At 47.7% G+C, this 18,478-nt stretch overlaps 1 protein-coding gene across 1 annotated transcript in view; it reads right to left on the reverse strand.

Moving 5' to 3' along the window:
* Positions 1-557: 557 nt before the first annotated feature.
* Positions 558-18,478, reverse strand: part of CERS3 (ceramide synthase 3) — a 65,173-nt gene continuing 47,252 nt past the window's right edge. Inside the window, exon 11 of the mRNA XM_040969188.1 lies at positions 558-800. Coding sequence (XP_040825122.1) covers positions 645-800 — 156 coding nt within the window. The 3' untranslated portion in view covers positions 558-644. The remainder of the gene's footprint in view (positions 801-18,478) is intronic.

Below are 18,478 nucleotides of genomic sequence, written 5' to 3' on the forward strand. Positions count from 1 at the left end.
GCACTGCCCCCTGCTCAGGCCAAGGAGAGGCAGGTCTCTGCCCCCCAGACCTGGCAGAGACCTCCATGCAGTGAGGGCAGGGGATAGCCCTCATTAGCTCATCTGATCCTTCCCACCCATGGGTGTCTGCACATGCATCAGCCCCTCCACCACGTGCAGGTAAAACACCTGAGTGTGTCCACGGCCGGGGTCCCATCTCAGCTCTCCTGGTGCAGTCCTGCTACTGTCCCCTTGACCCTTCCAGCTCATTCCGTGCTCTGTGGCCTGGGGCACTGGGTTGAAGTGAACCTACTTAGCACGTATCAGATGGCCCTGGATGGGCAAGGTGATAGCACAAGGGCCCTCGGCAAGCAGAGCTCTGGAAGGTCGCATTCTTGGCTGCACAAGGAGACGCAGTTAGAGCCAAGATGGCCCTGGACAGACCTGTGACGACTTGGACCAGTTGCAGCCCAAACTACAGGGGCCTCTGTGAGCATGTTATATTTAACATTTCTCAACAACAACATTGTGAAACACATCTCCGGCAGGTGGAGGGGGATGGTCAGGATCTGGGGGCTCGGTGGGGGCTCTGGGCCCAGTGGCGGGTCTGCCCCAGGCACCCACAGTCCTTGCAGCACTGTGTCAGCACACACATGGGCTGCGGGCTAGCGGCTGTGCTGGCCGTTCAGAAGCAGGTGCCTGCTGGTCCCAAGGCCATTCTTCAAACAGTCTCTCTCTTTGCTCTTGCCAGCCTCTTCCTCTTTCTCCTCCTCTTCTTCTTCCTCTTCCTCCTCGTCCTCACTCCGCACATCTTGGATTTCCTAGACAAAGGGAACAAGGGCTGTAAATGATGTTCCCCCAGGAGGTCTGGAGAGAACACGTGACATGTGGCCCCAGACCAGAGGCTCCACTTCAAGACAGGCCAGTAGCCAACCAACCTGCTAGGCCATACCATGAGTTAGAAAACAAAGAACTGAAAATAAATAAATAAATAAATAAATAAAACATCAAAAACTCATCAGGCAGACCGACAGAGGCAGAGGGCAGGACCAGAAGAGGGGAGGGGTCAGAGTGGACAGCCAGTGAGGCAAGTGTGGCTACTCCACGCACGTGCAGCTGGCGAGGGGAGCTCCTAGGAACCAGCCGAGGGATGCTGCAGCCAACAGAGGCCCAAGGGGAACTGTCCCTCAGTCCAGCACAGTTCTGCTAACTCCTTTATTTCATTTCGAAGGTTACTACAGGGTCTCAACTTCCAATCATATACCCTAATTGTCTACATAATAAGGAACTCTCATAAATTCAACAAGAAGAAAATAATAATAAAAAATACTCACCTAGGAGCATACAAGAACTTTGGAGGACAGAATGAAAAGAAAAAGAGCGTACAAAATGTAAAATGATTACGTGAAAAGACGTTCAATGTGATAAGTCTTGGGGACAATGCACATTTAAACAGCATAACAGCATGTGATCTGGCTACAAACACAGAGGAGCTAACATGAAAAACACTGGCAATGCCAAGCGCTGACAAGCATGCTGGGAGCTGGGGCCTTCGTGCATTGCCAGTGCAGACGTCACATGGTGTAGACCTGCTGGAAAACACTACGGAAGTTACCTACAGATTCCAGTATCAGTGCACTTGGGAGTCCTCCATTAAGTATCCTCCTCCACAGACATGAACATTTATGTTCACACAAAAACAAGAGTACATAATGAATGTGTTCATAATTGTTAAAAGTTGGAAGCCACCCAAATGTTCTTCAGTCAATAAATAGATGAACCATGTTACAACTTAAAATGAAACATTACTTAATAATATAAAGGAAATATGGACATTTATCAGAAGTTGCATGAACTTGAAGACATTTTGCTAAGTAAACAAGTTTCAAACAATTATCTACTAGCTGGGGCTGGCATTGTGGGGCAGAGTGTTAAGCCATCATCTGCAATGCCAGCATCAGGTATGAGAGCTGGTTCAAGTCCTGGTTGCTCCATTTCTGATCTAGCTCCCCACGAAAAGGCACTGAAAGATGGTCCCTGTGTCCCTGACACCCACTTAGGAGACCCGGATGGAGTTCCTGACTCCTGGCCTAGGCTTGGGTAGAACAATGGATTAGCAAGTAGAACACTTGCTTGTTTAGCAAGTAGAACAATGGATTGAACAGATTTCTCTCTCTCTCTTTTTCCCTCTGCCTTTCAAATATATAATTTTTTTAAAAGATTCATTTTTTATTTTTATTGGAAAGGCGGATATACAGAGAGGAGAGACAGAGAGGAAGATCTTCCGTCCGATGATTCCATCCCCAAGTGAACCGCAACGGCCGATGCTATGCCGATCCGAAGCCAGGAGCCTCTTCCGGGTCTCCCACGCAGGTGTAGGGTCCCAAAGCTTTGGGCCATCCTTGACTGCTTTCCCGGGCCACAAGCAGGGAGATGGATGGGAAGCAGGGCTGCCGGGATTAGAACCGGCACCCATATGGGATCCCGGGCATGCAAGGCGAGGACCTTAACCACTGCGCCACCGCGCCGGGTCCCAAATATATAATTTTTTTTTTAAAAGATTTATTTTTATTATTTTTTTATTGGAAAGGCGGATATACAGAGAGGAGAGACAGAGAGGAAGATCTTCCGTCCGATGATTCACTCCCCAAGTGAGCACAACGGGCCGATACTATACCGATCCAAAGCCAGGAGCCTCTTCCGGGTCTCCCACGCGGGTGCAGGGTCCCAAAGCTTTGGGCCGTCCTCGACTGCTTTCCCGGGCCACAGGCAGGGAGCTGGAAGGGAAGCGGGGCTGCCGGGATTAGAACCGGCGCCCATATGGGATCCCGGGCGTGCAAGGCGAGGACCTTTAACCACTTGCGCCACCGCGCCGGGTCCCAAATATATAATTTTTAAAAAGTAAAATGTTATCTACTATGTGCATGCTAATGTGGAGTGTGTGATACTCTGGAAAGGAAAGAGCAGCAGAGATGGAGAACAGGGAAGCAGAACCAGGAAGTGGCACGTGCGTTTTAAGTCCTGATTATGGTGATGGGCACACACACATGCATGTAAATGTAAAAGCCATAGTTCTGCACACCAACAAGTCTGTTTTGCTGAGGACAATGTTAAAAACAAAACTTAAAAAGATTTTTTTTTTTAGGAAGCTAAACTGGCTGGGGTTAGCCTTGTGATGCAGCAGGCAAAGGCTCCACACGAGCGCTGGCATGGAGCTGTGGCTACTCCGCTCTTGGCCAGCTCCCGCATCTGAGAACACAGCGGAAGATGGCCCAGGTACCTGGGTCATGGCAACCCACAGCACTGGAGAGACTGAATGAGTCTCCTTGTTCCTGCTTTCAGTCTGGCCAAGCCTGGGCTCCTGTGGTCATCTGGAGAGCAAACCAGTGGACAGCAGATCTCTTTCCCTGTCTCTCCTTCTCTGTCTGTAACTCTGTCTTTCAAATAAATTATAGATATTAAAAATAAGAAAGCAAACATGGCATTCCTAGTAACCATATGGTTAAGTTGAGCATGTCCCACCTGGGCACTTGATTGTCACTGTATGTCACTGCTGGTGATGGGCGCAGTGTGTATCCTCCTCAGGCATGGGCACCGTCAAGCATAGTTCCTAACTAGGAGTTGGTGGTTTCTTTTTCTCTCAGGATCCTTTAAAGCAGTTTTGTAGGGCAAGCTCCTAGGACACGTGGCAGTGAAGAGGGAGATGGGATTGTTACAGACCAGTCCTTGCTCTGAACGACAGAAGAAGAATGTGTAAACGAAGACAGAATGTGAAGTATTCCGATACTGGAGGAAGGAGCGCAGGTGCAGTCCTCCCAGCAAGGACCGGTCACAGGTACAGCGATGGACCTGACCTCGGCCTCCCCGCTTGGCCAGCTCAGAAAAGGAAAGGGCAGCAATGCGGGAGGAGGGGAGGCAGCTTCCTCCCACAACGTTCCTCAAAGATGACATTCACAACCATCCTGCTTGCGTTTTCCTTCTGGGACCTGCAGACCAAAGCCGACCAACCCCTGAGAGTCTCGTGGTACCTGTAACCAAACCCCTCATGGTGGAATCTGCACAGACACAGCTTTTGAAGAACTTGGCATGCACACCACCTGCTGGCTCCATCACTGAACTGAAATGTTCTGGGTTTTCCCACAGCACAGGAAGAGTCTCCAAGTCTGCACTCAGACACACTAAGCAATGAACTTGGTGTCTGCAGTGAGCACGCAACAGAGAAAGACACCCTTGCTGCACTGCCACGGGAGTGGGACTCCACAGAGCCCCTCCCACGGACGATGCTTTCAGGAAGGGCCCACCTTGGCTGGCGCTTGCTTTCCTGGCTGCTGTCCTGCCAACTCCTTTTTCTGCTCTCCAAGGGGTTGGTAGGGGGCAAGAGGAAGCTTGAATTAGAACAAAGAACCAAGTTCTTCCAAGCAAGGAGGACTGGCCACAAGCCAGGCATCCTCCAGGGATTGCAGAGTTGTCCTAGGTGGGAAAGCAGCCCCTCTGGAGGCTGCCCCAGGCTCCATGCCCTAGCCCCTGCCTGGCCCCAGGTCCTCCTCCACACCTTCTCTTCTGAGCAGATGCCCTGAACACACGGGGGCTTTGTGGTCCTGCACATTGGGGACCTGTACTCATGTCCACATATCCTGCTGGACACAGCAAAGGTGAGAACCCTGCTCAGAGCTGCCCACGCTGAGGCCCTAATCCACCTGAGGCCCCAACACGGTAACTTCCACATGGCTCTCACATACAGTTGGCCCCCTTGGCCATGCAGCCAGCCAAGCACAGATTGGAAATATCAGCCAACAAGCTGTGTCTCTTCCAGCCAGTGTACACACCTTTTCCTCTGGCTTCCTGAACAGCAACATTTACATTGTATATATCAAGTTGCAGGGATTACAAGCCTGTGGATTCGGCTTCCCTTGTGCAACCCACAGCCACTTGGCCACAGACACCAGAGGGTGATGCGTACACTCAGATTCCAAGACAAGCAGATATGATTCAAGGGAAGATCACATGTCATGTAGTCTAGAACATCACAAGTCATGGTCACACACACACACAGAGTCCAAGCCATGTCCCCTCCTCAGGCTAGCTGGTGCCACACGTGAAATGCTCAGACGCCTTCCATCTTCCACACCTCAAGTGGTAACATATGCCTTATTAGAGTTACAAGCCTGTTTCAACTATCCTAACATTCGCCAAGTTCAGTAAAAATCACACTTCAGGGCCCGGCGCGATGGCGCAAGTGGTTAAGGTCCTCGCCTTGCACGCCTGGGATCCCATATGGGCGCCGGTTCTATCCCGGCAGCCCTACTTCCCTTCCAGCTCCCTGCCTGTGGCCCGGGAAAGCAGTCGAGGACGGCCCAAAGCTTTGGGACCCTGCACCCGCGTGGGAGACCCGGAAGAGGCTCCTGGCTTCGGATCGGCATAGCATCGGCCCGTTGTGCTCACTTGGGGATGGAATCATCGGACGGAAGATCTTCCTCTCTGTCTCTCCTGTCTGTATATCCACTTTTCCAATAAAAACATAATAAAAATAAGTCTTTAAAAAAATCACACTTAAATACTATAAGCTGCTAAATATAAAAATGAAAATAGACACGAGACATCTGAATAGTACCCTTATAGCCATTTTAAGGTGTATAGCAGCCAGTTATGTATAAACTAAAATTGAAATGTCAATGAAGTAGTCACAGGATGTGGTTAAGAACTTGCATTTTCTAACATATTGGTTGCTCAATACCATGTCAATTAACTCCATGATGTTATAAATTGTTATTGATGTGTTGTGGCTTTACACTGGAGGAGATGATATTCTGCCAGCTATACTTTCAGACCAGGGAAGGTCTCCCAATGAAACTGTTGAATTTTTCTGGACAATAGGACAATGAAGGCACATGCCCACAATGAAGGAATCATGACTGGATATGAACTGTTCCACTGCAACAACGTCACGTGCAATACAGACTGCCTGATGACAACAGGGAACACTCACGTGCTGGTCTGTGCATCTAAAACATCATCGCGCCTGTTACTGTTTTAGGGTATGAGATGTAAAAGGGTTGTCACGGAAGTGCATGTGACACAATGCCAGCCACATCGACAGGCCACACTGAGGGACTCTCCCGGAGCACAGGGGCTGGCATGTTTTGCATATCCCCAGTGTTAGGTAATGCGTCACAACACATCTGTGTGTGTATTTCCTGATCAGTGACATAGGGTTGTTCCGTGAGGTACAGGTAAGGATTTGGCCCTATTTTGCATGCCCCCCCAAATGGCTGCAGGAATAAGCAAACAATAAGCCCTGACAATGAGAAACAGAAATGACTATCGCTAAGCTAAAACACTTCAGACGCACATCATCCCAGTCCCCAGCCCCTCCACAGGCGGTGGGGGGTGACAGCCACCCCAACAGCTGCAGGCCGCAGCCCACCTTGTGGCAATGCTGTGACGAAAGCCTGGGGACTCTGCGGGCCAAAGCCCAGGAGGCTGGGACTGACTCATACTGTCCCGCTGCTTTCTCAATGACTCCACATCTAAATCCACAGCTGGCAAAGAAACAAAGAACAATAGAATCAGCGTTTTAGGCTGTTTTGAAAGCAAACTTTCAGCTTTATGAGAAAAACAAAAAAAGTGCACTTTAAGCACTCAGCTTTCTAAACCACTAGCCAATGACATGCCTTTGTGTTATATAGCTCTTAGCATCCAAGTTGACAAGGTCACAGAAAAAACAATGAAATTTTCCTCCCCTCCCCCTTCAAAGGTGTTGTGCTGAATTGGAACTGGACCCTGGGAAAGCTGCTTCCCCTCCCCCTTTCCTCCTGGGAACGTGCAGGATGAATCCTGCTCCAGGTTTCACCAACTTCAAAGTGCACATGAGTCACTTGAGGTTTTTGATAACCCACAGACTGTTTCCCTGGAAGGCTGCTGGGGGGGGTGCCGCGTTCTCCCCCATGTCCAGGGTCGTCCAGGCTGGCGGACAGGGCTCAGGCTGTTGGCAGGGATCCCGTGGCCTCCCTTCCCTCTCCCTTAGATGGCTGCTCTCTGTGACAGGGGTCACCGTACAATTCCAGGACTTTAACAACTTTGGTTTCCTTTTTCTCCACATCTCATGAGCAACTTTGCAGCCCAGAAAGGCAATTGTACTTGTGCATAAAATTCCATGCATGTCTCACTTTACACAGGAAGAGATTCTTCAAAAATTATTAATAAAACATCTTGTAAAATGTTTTTAATTTACCAGGGATATGTACTATTTAAGGAATTCTGCTTCTCTACAAAGTAAAAAATTCCAATGCGCTTATTTCAAAATCTGGATTTTCATTTACAGGGCTGTTTTCTGTATTTTAGCCTAGAACACCTATGTAACAGAAAAGTCTGCTCCTCTTGTTACAGCATGCAAGATGGGCGTGCAGGCTAAGCCAAGCCACACACACAGGGTGCAGCTGTTTTTGCTGTCTGGCAGGCAAGCTCAGCCGGCGGAGGGCCCGCTGTGGCCCCCTGCCCAGCGGCGGAGAGGACACGGCCTGCTTGTTCGGCTTAACTTGTGGCTCTCAACCCAGGACGCAGATTAGAATCACTTATGTCGGAGGAAGGAAGAAGACTGCCAAAAATTCCATTGTCTGGATCCTCCCTCACAGACTAAGATTTAATTGGTCTGAACTGGGGCTTGGCCAAAGTATTTTTCTGTTGAAGCTCCACAGGCCATTCTCACTGATTGAGATCAACACAGTCAGTATGGAACAAGGTGGTCTGAATCAAAAGTCTGAGTTTCTGATTCAAGTAGGCATTATGAGCTAGCTTGAATATGATGGGCCTGAACTCCTTAAATGGGTGCTTCTAACCAAAGTTCCTTCAAAGCATTTAAGCACCTGTCACTGAGACATTCTTTCCCATTCTCAAGCTAAACTCAAAAAGATAACCTGACCAAGCAAGAGGAAGTTTGAAAAGAAGGAATGTACAGATGTTCCAACAACAGAGAATCCTGGCACCATCTGACAATTACTCAGAGACAGGAGAGAGCACCCTGGAAGAAGAATCCGTGATCGCACAGTGCCCAGCTCAGTGGGCACAAACAGCATTCAGCGAGCACCTGCCATGCAGTGCAACACTCAGCTGCCTCGATGTTCAAACAGAGATGGTGTGCTGACTGGGAACAAGCATTGCGTCTTCCCAACAGTCGTTTCTGCTTGAATTCATATTAATTAAACCTTATCTCGAAAACTTTTGCTCAGTGCTAAGTACAATGCTTAAAGAATCTGGATAAGACAGTGAAGGAAGGCCTGGCGCAGTGGCCTAGCGGCTAAAGTCCTCACCTTGAATGCACTAGGATCCCATATGGACACTGGTTCTAATCCCAGCTGCCCCAGTTCCCATCTAGCTCCCCACTTATGGCCTAGAAAAGAAGTTAAAGATGGCCCAAAGTCTTGGGATCCTGCACCCACATGGGAGACCTGGAGGAGCCTCCTAGCTCCTGGCTTCAGATCAGCTCAGCTATGGCCGTTGCCATTACTTGGGATTGAATCAGTGGATGGAAGATCTTCCTCTCTATCTCTTCTCCTTCTGTACATCTGACTTTCCAATAAATATAAATAAATATATTTTTAAAAAGGACAGGAAAGTGAGCAGTGGGTGAAAAGACTCCACAGAGTTGCTTAGCCACGATGGTTACCAGGAACTGGATATGACCCTGAGCCAGGGTGAAGGAGGAGGGCGTGCCCTCTGCCTGCCCCCACTGCTGCCTTGATGTCATTTTTAACTGAAGCCCTGCCAGGAACCCAGATGGATCTTGGTGCTGCCACTGAGTTGAGGAAACCATGAGTGGAGCACCCAGCAGACACGCGGTCAGTGATGGGTCAGAACCCCAGAGGGAAGGGTGCTGCAGAGGACACAGTGCACGCTCCAGGGAGGTGTCAGGGCCCCCCTCGGTCTCCTGGCTGAGTACACACCTGGGCATGCATGTAAAGAAACGCTGACCCCAGGCAAAGAACTGTCAGAGAGGAATTGGCAAAAATAGCTGTTGGAGTACACACTGGGGCTGCAGTCATGCAAGCACCCAGAGACACATCACTGAGAATAATAAAGCCCTTTTCAGATCCCCTCTCCCCGCCAAAGCCTGAGAGGCATAAGACAGTACTGTGTCTAAAGGAAATCCTGGCCCCCAGAGGTCACAGGACAACATCCTGGCTTCAAGCAACCAACAGGCGAGTGGATTAATCACAGCAGATGTGGCCAAGACATGAGTACCTCCATGGCCGAAAAGAGGACAGAAAAATAAATGACACCAGGTGGACATCAGAAGTGGCAGGGGTGGCAAACCTGCAGGTAAGCATAAAACACATTCACATTTTAAAAATCACTTAAGAAATAACTGAAACAAGACAAAAAGAATAACAGAGAACATACATATATAATTATAAGTGTGATGAAGATATATAATAGTAGCACAAAGGACAGGTATAAATAAATGATTGATACAGAGAGAGGCTTTTGAAATTTCTGGAAATGACACCACTCTGCTTGCAGGAGCTGGCTTACCTCCCTGGAGACTGGAAGGGACACACATACAGGCCGCAGGTCTCACTGACAGCAACTCTCTGCAGTGGACATGTGGCAACACCTGGAGCCAGTCCTGGTGTCACACCCAGTGTAGGGTGCTCCTGGCATCTCATGGCTAGAGGCTAGAGATGTAACCAGCACCCTGCTGTGAACAGTGCAGCCCCACTGATAAGGACCCCCGAGCTGGATGCAGCGAGGTAACGTTGAAAGGAACTTGCACAACATGGAGGCAGGCTCAACTAGGACCTCCTGAGGGACTGGATGGGCAGAACTCTAGCAAGTGGACAAGAGCTTCCTGAGGCCTTTCAAAGACCCAAGAAGGTCAGACCTGACTCTTGGCTCCCCTCCCAGGACAAGGCTTTTGCGGCTCCTCCACCAAATGCACTTTGCAGAACCCCACACGGGGATGGGGCAAGGGCACTCTCCAGACAGCCCCCCAAGTGCTCCCGTGCCTTGAGGACCTCGGGGGGCCAGGAACGCAAATCACCCACCCATGCATGTCACAAGATGGTCTGAGCTACACTAGAAAGCTCTGGATTGCACAGGAAGCAGCAGCAGAGTAAACACAACAGAACGGGAAGAAGCATTTGCAGCGCATGCCTCTCATAGAGGAGTTGGAGCCAAAATAGACAAGGAACTCAACAACTCAACAGCAGAAAGCAAACAATCTGGTTAGGAAACGGTGAAGGAACTGAACAGACATTTCTCAGAATCAAATGGCCAACAAATGCTGGGAGCAAGGGAGGGGAAGCTCCACACTACCAACTTTCAGGGAAATGTACATCAAACCCACAAGAAAGAAACACCTCATCCCAGGTAACATGGCTATCATCAAAGACAGGAGGGATAGAGTGCAGATCAGTGCAATCATGGAGAAAGGTATGGTGGCTCCTCAGAACACTCAGAGAGGAGCTTCCACACAGCCCAGCTCTCCCACTCTGAGTGTGCATCTGAAGGAAGAGAGATCAACATGTGGAAGTAATGCCCGTCCCACCACGGTCACTGCAGCCACAATGTGGAGTCAGCCCAGGGTCCAGCCACGGGGTGAGGAGAGGCTGGCCACATGGCACAGCACGTCACACCGCCATCTGTGATGCCAGCATCCCACATCGGAGTGTTGATTACTCTACTTCCAATCTTCTTTCCTGTTAACAGACTTAGGAAGGCGGAGGCTGCTGGTCATGTACTTGGGCACCTGCAACTCACATGGGTGACCAGGAAAGCTTTGACCTGGCCTACACCTGGCTGTGGAAGGCATCGGGATAGAAGATCTGTGTGTGTGTGTGTGTGTGTTTCTAATTCCCACTGTTGTTCAATAAATAAATCTTTGAAAGAAACAGATGAATGAATAAAGAAAATATAGTTTATATGTACAATGCAGTATTCTGCCATAAAGAATGAAACCCTGACATTTATTGCTAGAGGAATGAAACTGGAGTTGATTGTGTTCAATGAAATAAACCAGACACAGAAGGTTAAATACCACACTTTCTCATATATGGGAGGTGATAACAATAACAATAAAATTATTCAATCTGATTACTAAGGGTGGATAACAGGTTCTCCCACCCAATAGAGTGAATGTGGGAGGTTCTGGGGCTCCACCACACAGTGTGGTGACCATGGCTGATGTGATATATAATATTTTGTGTAAGGAATTGGAGTTGAGGAGCTGGCAGGCACCAGGTGCAAAGGAGAGATAAGGAAATGGAAAGGCTCCATAGGCTAGTTGGCTTGAACTATGTATATGTGTTAAAAGTTACACTATACTCTTTCAAATTGTGTATTACATGTTAATCCAAAGTTAAGTATAAATTTAAACACTAAAAGACATGCAGCCCTAGGGAGATGGGGGCCTGGGAGGCGAAGGGAATGGGAAGGGACAAGTGGTACTGGGCTGGTGTGGGACGCAAGCTCGCACAGCAGTAGACAGGCGGTTCCACTGCTGTGCCAGCACCAGTGTTCTCTGCCCACATCCCTTCTAGCATGTCACTCACACCATCCATTGAGGGAGGCAGGGCATGAAGTAACACCCAGATAAAACAGAGCAAGAAAGAAACCTACTGGCATGTTGAAGGCAGCACACCGTGGGAAGTGTCTGGGCCTAAAGTCCACTTCAATTCCCAAGATGCCTTCAGACATAGAAGATATGATGTTCTTCTAGGGAACTGACTATGGGATGGGACAGGGAAGCCACACGGGTGTGCGGTGGCTGAAAACCCCTCAGGACCGGGGCTCTGTCCCCCATGTGGGAGGCTCATGGTATGTCCCTTTCCAGGGGGTGTCATTTTGGCGGAAAGCAGGGCAGGCCACAGGCAGGGACAGGTTACTGGGCAGCAGACTCTCTCTCAGGCTCTTGCTATGGCTGGCTGAGGACTTCCTTGCACATTTCTCTCTTCCTCTCTGCCCAGTCCAATATCCTTTACACCCTTCACAAGTGTAGAAGGCAAGAGTTCCACCCACAATCCTGTGTGTGCACACCCACACACACATGTGGACACACATGCACAAGCGCACATCCATAGATGCACACACATGCACATGCGAACACATCTGTGTAGCTGTATGTTCCAACAACCAGGCGAGCACATGTGCACACACTTACACAGGCACATAGACCCATGCATGTACTCACTTGCGTGCGCACGCACAGATCCAAACCAGCAACAGAAAACGTCAGAGCAGGCTGTGTTTGCCTTAGCTTCTCCAGAGGCTCTTGGCAGTTTCACCCTCTGCCCTCTCTTTCTGCGAGTGGGAGATGTGCTGGGTCCCCTCTAGCCTTGCTCTTCATCAGATTCTACCTGACATGAGGTACGTGGGAAGAGGAAACATGCAAAGTGCAGGGAGATGAGAGGCTACCGTTCCATCATTCCTGGGGTCCCCTGATATATGGACTCCACGGTCAGCTCTGACCTCAGTCAGTGCCCTCCTGCAGTTGGGCCCTCTGATGGAAGGCTCAGGAGTTAGGTCAGTGAATCCAGGCAATTCTACACTTCCATAAGCACGTGCTGCATTCCTTGGCTCACACGGAAAACACTACAGAAGCAGACCAGTTGCCTAGAGCCATGCTGGGAGCCGAGGGTCAGGCCTAGCCAGAGCTCTGGCTGTGGAGCCAGGTAAAGAGTTCACGCCCAGTGGGGCTCTGCCTGGGATTTCCTGAGCTGCCTGTGTGGTGAGAAGATGCTATTAGTGCACAGCCCCTGAGAGTCCTAAGTCCCCAGGAGAGCACAGAGCAGGCCATCTGTGCCATAAATCATCACGTGATAAATCAAGGCTAGAATGTTTTCAAGGCTCATTTCTTGTACCCATGTCTACAAACTCTGAGTTCTCAGGAACAAGGTTTCCTTTGTGTGACATAAAATTCTCTTCTGAAATGTCCAAGGGGGGGTGGAGAGTAGCTAGGGGAGGGGGATAGCCATGGAAAATGGTGGGGGATTAACAGGGACAACATTGGCCAGCACGGGGTCTCCCCACACCTGTTTCTACCAATCTCTCTGGCGCAGGAGCACATTAACACAGCTTGCACATCCTGGTTATGCGTGTAGAGTTAGCAACAAGCCATGTATTCTGTCTGTTGTTAGAAACTCAGATTCCAGCGAAGATCCCTGTGTGTGTGTATGTGTGTGTGTCTGTCTGTTTGTCAAGTGGAGATAGCATGATCCTTTTGGAATAATATTTTAAAAAAGAAAAAAACCTTCCATTTGTGTGGAGTGATTTTTAAAGTGTACAAGAGTCATCCCAGACCTCTGCTTGGATATTCTTGGCCCCTCATGCTCCTTTCCAGCTCCAGGAAGATCAGGCCAGTGGTGGAGGCTACACAGAGCACAGTCACCGTTTACCAGACAAGAAGTGAAGTCAGCATCGAGTGTCCACAGGGGTCCATGAGACACTCTCATGAAGTTGCTGCCTCTCGGGAGGTCCCTTCACGTGACAGCTGCCTTCACCTCATTTCCAATAGGTCAAATGCTCTCAGTAGAAAACCTTTGTTAAAAGCCAGAGCACACAGAGAGGCGCTCAAGCCTGATGGAACAACACAGGAGAAACTACAGGTAAATAAATCGTGCATGTGTATCTGCAGGCAAGGAAAGTTTGCTCTAACAGGCAGCAGCTCAACAGTCACCCTGCCATGCAGGAGGGCTGCCAAGCAGCAGACGTTGGAGCAAACAAATGCCAAGGAAATATTGCTCTCCTGTTCGAAAAACCCAGAGCTGGAAAGGCCCTTGGGTGGGGTGCCTTGAGCACCAGGGAGAGACACAGTGGCTTTGGAAGTGATGGACTTCATCACTGTCCCAACAGAAAGAGAGTCATTTTGGGAAACAGCAATGGGAAAATTTCTAAACAGCTTGCAAAAAGATAGTTGCACCCAGGAGAAGAAAATACTTGGAGCAGGCAAGAGGGACCCAACAAGCAGGGCGCGGCAGGGGTAGCCGTCCTGACGTACCCTACCCTGCCTTCCCTGCGGTGGATGAGCCCTCCAGTGTGTGCCACTTCCACCGCAAGTGATGAATGTGGGCTTGGGCCCGTTCCAGGGCACTCATCTCAGAGCCCGTATGGTATCCATGAATCTAGCTCAGAGAACTCCTGCATCACACTGTCCACGAAGAGCTGTAATGAACCAATCAAATTCCTCACTGAGCACTGAGGACAATGATAACAGAACAAAGCCAAAGACACAATGGTGAAGAGCACATGAACTAGGCACAGGCCACGCTGAGCATACACACAAGCTGTGCGTCACCACCAACAACCTAACCATATAGGACACCTGTTGGCTCCCTAATCCTGGGACATACTCCAACCACAATTGGGAGAAAGTTTGTACAGATAATGGTGCAGCCTCAGCACGTATCACAGGAGGTGGAGAGTGGTGAGCCAGGAACTGGGGCTACAGAGATCATGCTGGAAATCTAACATAAGAACCTAGACTGGAACTCGCTGGAGGGAGTGGCACAAGTGACTGCAAACAAATAGCCATGTACCAACTGCAATAAGTAAAATCAAACTGGTGACCTGTGGGTGACAGAGCTTAGAAACCTGTCCCAAGGAGAAGACTCTGCTAACCAGAAGTACAATGATCAAGAGCAAAAGAAGAGACAAATGCACAATGAATATTACTGAAGACTCCCCTGCAAAGGAACAAAACCCTTTGCCAACCTCAGAGTTAACTGAGAAAGACATTGAGAAAATGGGGGATACAGAATTCAAAACACTTGTTATAAAACTTCTTATCAACAATAAGAAGCACGTAAAGCAGGCATTCAAAGAATTTAAGGAATATGTAACACAGGAAACGAATCAAATGAAAGCTGATATATCAGAAATGAAGAACACAATGGAGCAAATTAAAAGTACAGTGGAGAGTCTCCAAAATGAAGTGAAGGAGGCAGAAGAAAGAATCTCAAAATTAGAAGGTATTTCCTGTCACCAAGGGGAAACAAATAAAAAGCTGGAAGCAGAGCTGGGTCAAGCTAAAAAAAAAATATTCAAGAATTCAAAGATGGGTTGGCACGATGGCACAGTGGTTAAGGTCCTTGCCTTGCATGCCCCGGGTTCCCTTATGGGCGCTGGTCCTAATCTGGCAGCCCTGCTTCTCATTCAGCTCCCTGCCTGTGGCCCGGGAAAGCAGTCGAGGACGGCCCAAAGCTTTGGGACCCTGCACCCGCGTGGGAGACCCGAAGAGGCTCCTGTGGCTTCGGGCATAGTATGGACTGTTGCGCTCACTTGGGGAGTGAATCATCGGATGGAAGATCTTCTTCTCTGTCTCTCCTCTCTGTATATCCGCCTTTCCAATAAAAATAAAATAAATCTTAAAAAAAAAAAAAGAATTGAAAGACACTATTAAAAGATCTAATAGAAGAGTCTCAGAAGGTGCAGAAAGAGAAACTGGGCTTAAAGGTGTATTCAATGAAATAATGAGGGAAAATTTCCCTAATCTAGAGAAAGAATTGAGAAACAACATCCAGGAGGGGCACGGAACTCCCAACAGGCTTGACCAAAAGCGATCTTCACCTGGACACGTGATAGTCAAACTCTCTTTAATCGAACATAAGGAAAATATCCTTAAATGTGCACGTGAAAAAAATCAATTGACATATAAAGGAATGCCAATTAAACTCACAGGAGATCTCTCACAGGAAACTGTATAGGTCAGAAGAGAATGGAGTGACACATTGCAGATTCTAAAAGAAAAAAATTGTCAGCCCAGGATAACATACCCAGCAAAGCTTTCTTTTGTCTTTGAAAATGAAATACAATTCTTCCACAGTGAAGAAAAGTTAAAAGAATATGCCCATTTCAAACCTGCCCTACAAATGATACTTCAAGATGTTCACTTGACAGAGAAAAGGAATAGCACCCACCAAAACCAAAGATAAATGTGAGGAACATTCCAATAAAATGACAACAGAAGACTAAATCAATGAACAGCCCGTTGCTAAAACAACAGAACAAAATTACAATCTATTTATATTAACCCTGAATGTAAATGGCTTAAACTCATAAATCAAACATCATAGATTAGTAGATTGGATTAAAAAACAAAATCCATCTGTTTGTTGCCTACAGGAGACACATTTCACCAACAAAGATCAGAGGAAACTATATCTCATGAATTTTAATTTTTCTTGTTAGTTTCATCTCTTCAAAATACTTTCTTCTGATTAAATTATTCAGTGATTCATATAGTAGCATCATTTTCTTCAAGAAAATTCTTGATTTTCTTCTTTATTTCTTCAGGGACACATTAGTCATTCAGTAGCATGTTATTTAACTTCATGGTGTTGTTAATTTCTTTTTTCTTCCTGTTGTTCATTTTGTTTTGTGACTTTTCATTTAAGGGGGATGCATAGTAACTATGTAATGGAGACTATCATATCTAGTAACATGTTATTTAACTTCATAGTGTTGTAAATTTCTATTTTCTTCCTGTTGTTGATTTTGTATTGTGGCTTTTCAATTAAGGGGATATGCAGTAGCTGTGTATTGGAGACTATCATATCCAGATGTGAGGCTACAATGCAGTATGCATCTCTGCTTCCAGACTAAAAATGGACTCCCAATGAAATTGTTTACTGTATCTTGACAACAGGATGTTGGACTCTCTGCCATTGTCCATGCCCTCAGTGATGGACCTATGACTGTGTATGAATAACTATACTTTAGTAATGATATAGGGGAACTCAGTAAGCGGAGAGGGAATTGGGGAGGATATAAGGTAAATCCCAGGGCCTATGGAACTGTATCATAAAATGATAATAATAATAATTGAAATTAAAAAAAAAGGATGTATAAACTGGGGCTGGAACACCGGCTCAACAGACTAATTCTTTGCTTGCAGTTTAGGCATATCATATGGTTGCCTGTTCAAGTCCCATGACTCCACTTCCAATCTAGTCTCCCTTTTATGAACTCTGGAAGCAGTGGAGGATGGCTCAAAACCTTGGAATCCTGTACCCACATGGGGGACCCAGAAGAAGCTCCAGTCTCTGGACCAGCTCAGCTCCAGTCATTGCAGTTGGCAGGGAAATGAAACAGCTGATAGAAGACCTCTCTTTCTGTCTCTCCTCCTATCTAGCCTTTAATTCAAATAAAGAATCGTGAAAAGCAAAGCAGAGCAAGCTAGATGCTTGCATGTTTTTTCTTGGCTTTCCAGTGAACTTCCTGTACAAATCTGGCGAGGCCTCAGTTTCCTGGTCTGTTCTGTGCTTTCACTGAGACATGACGTGTGTGAAGTGTCCTTATAGGGAGCTGCAGGATGCTGCCCGCTGAGCAACAGGGAGCTGGGCCACTCCAGGTGGCAGCTCCCCTGACACATCTCTGCCATCCTCCAGTGGGAGACATGACAACCACATGCCTGGGTTTGCCAGGACCCCGTGTGGTATTTATAAAAAAGAACAAACTGAAGTACAACCAAGCTCTCAAGTCTCATAAGGCAAGGCATCCCGTGTTCCCTCTCCTGTCCTTGTAAGACAAAGAGAACAGCAAGGTGAGCAGGTCTTCTTGCCACGTTTCCTGCTGTGCTGTGCGGGTTCTCAGGTCATCACCAAGGCATCTGAGACCTTCAGACAAGGCTTGTGGTGGGCAGCACAATGCCAGCTGGGTGGTATTTGTTATCCTCGGAAAGCATGGTGACGTTTTACTTTAAGATCTTTGAGAATAAAAGCAGTGGCAGGGAGTCTTCAGTCATCATATGTGCACAATGACCCTAGTTGTTTTTGTTGTCCGCCCCCCCCCAGGGAAAGTAAGACATGCTTCTTATGAAAAATGCCATTTTTTTAAAAAAAAAATCTTTTTCTTTTCAATCTACCATGCAAATTCATGGAGACAAAGATGATTAATCAATTATTTTATAATTTTTTACCCTGATTTGTATGTTTATCCAAATTACTTATTCATTCTCATATTCACAATTACTTATTGAGGTCCTGCCACATGGAGGAATTTAAGTTACAAATTCTCAGTCGCTTAAGATTCCAAACAATTTCTGGAGGACTTTGTGCTTTTTCAATTTCATTTTTATAAGTTATCCTAAGAATCAGTCACCTTGGTAACAACTGAGGTGTCATTAAGGGTCAACTGTTTTTTCAACAGAGTTAATACGGTTTTGTTCCTTATTCCTCTAAGAATTTCTCGCTTCTGTTCCTCTCCTCTCCTCCCACTACCATTCTTTCAAAGGAAGTTTGGTGGCTTTGGAGGAATGAATAGATTTCACAGCCAGTTTTGTCACCACTCTGAAAAAAACACTGCCCAGGCAAGCCGGCTGGAGTCATTATAACTATGGCTGCTCATGCCTTTTCTGTGAGGCTGGGGCTGCCTGCCCACCGTGCTCCAGGTCGCCAGGCTCTGAGGCAGGCCCGCCAGGACTTGCTACAGACCAGAAGTAAGAAAATCTGCAGGGCAGGCAGCACAGCTGTCCACTGTTGTCCAAGCTACCCTCCCCTGGGATCACGCC

Source organism: Ochotona curzoniae, unplaced genomic scaffold, assembly GCF_017591425.1.
Source record: "Ochotona curzoniae isolate NIBS_2020 unplaced genomic scaffold, NIBS_Ocur_1.0 scaffold_4701, whole genome shotgun sequence".
In the NCBI taxonomy this organism is placed as follows: Eukaryota; Metazoa; Chordata; class Mammalia; order Lagomorpha; family Ochotonidae; genus Ochotona; species Ochotona curzoniae.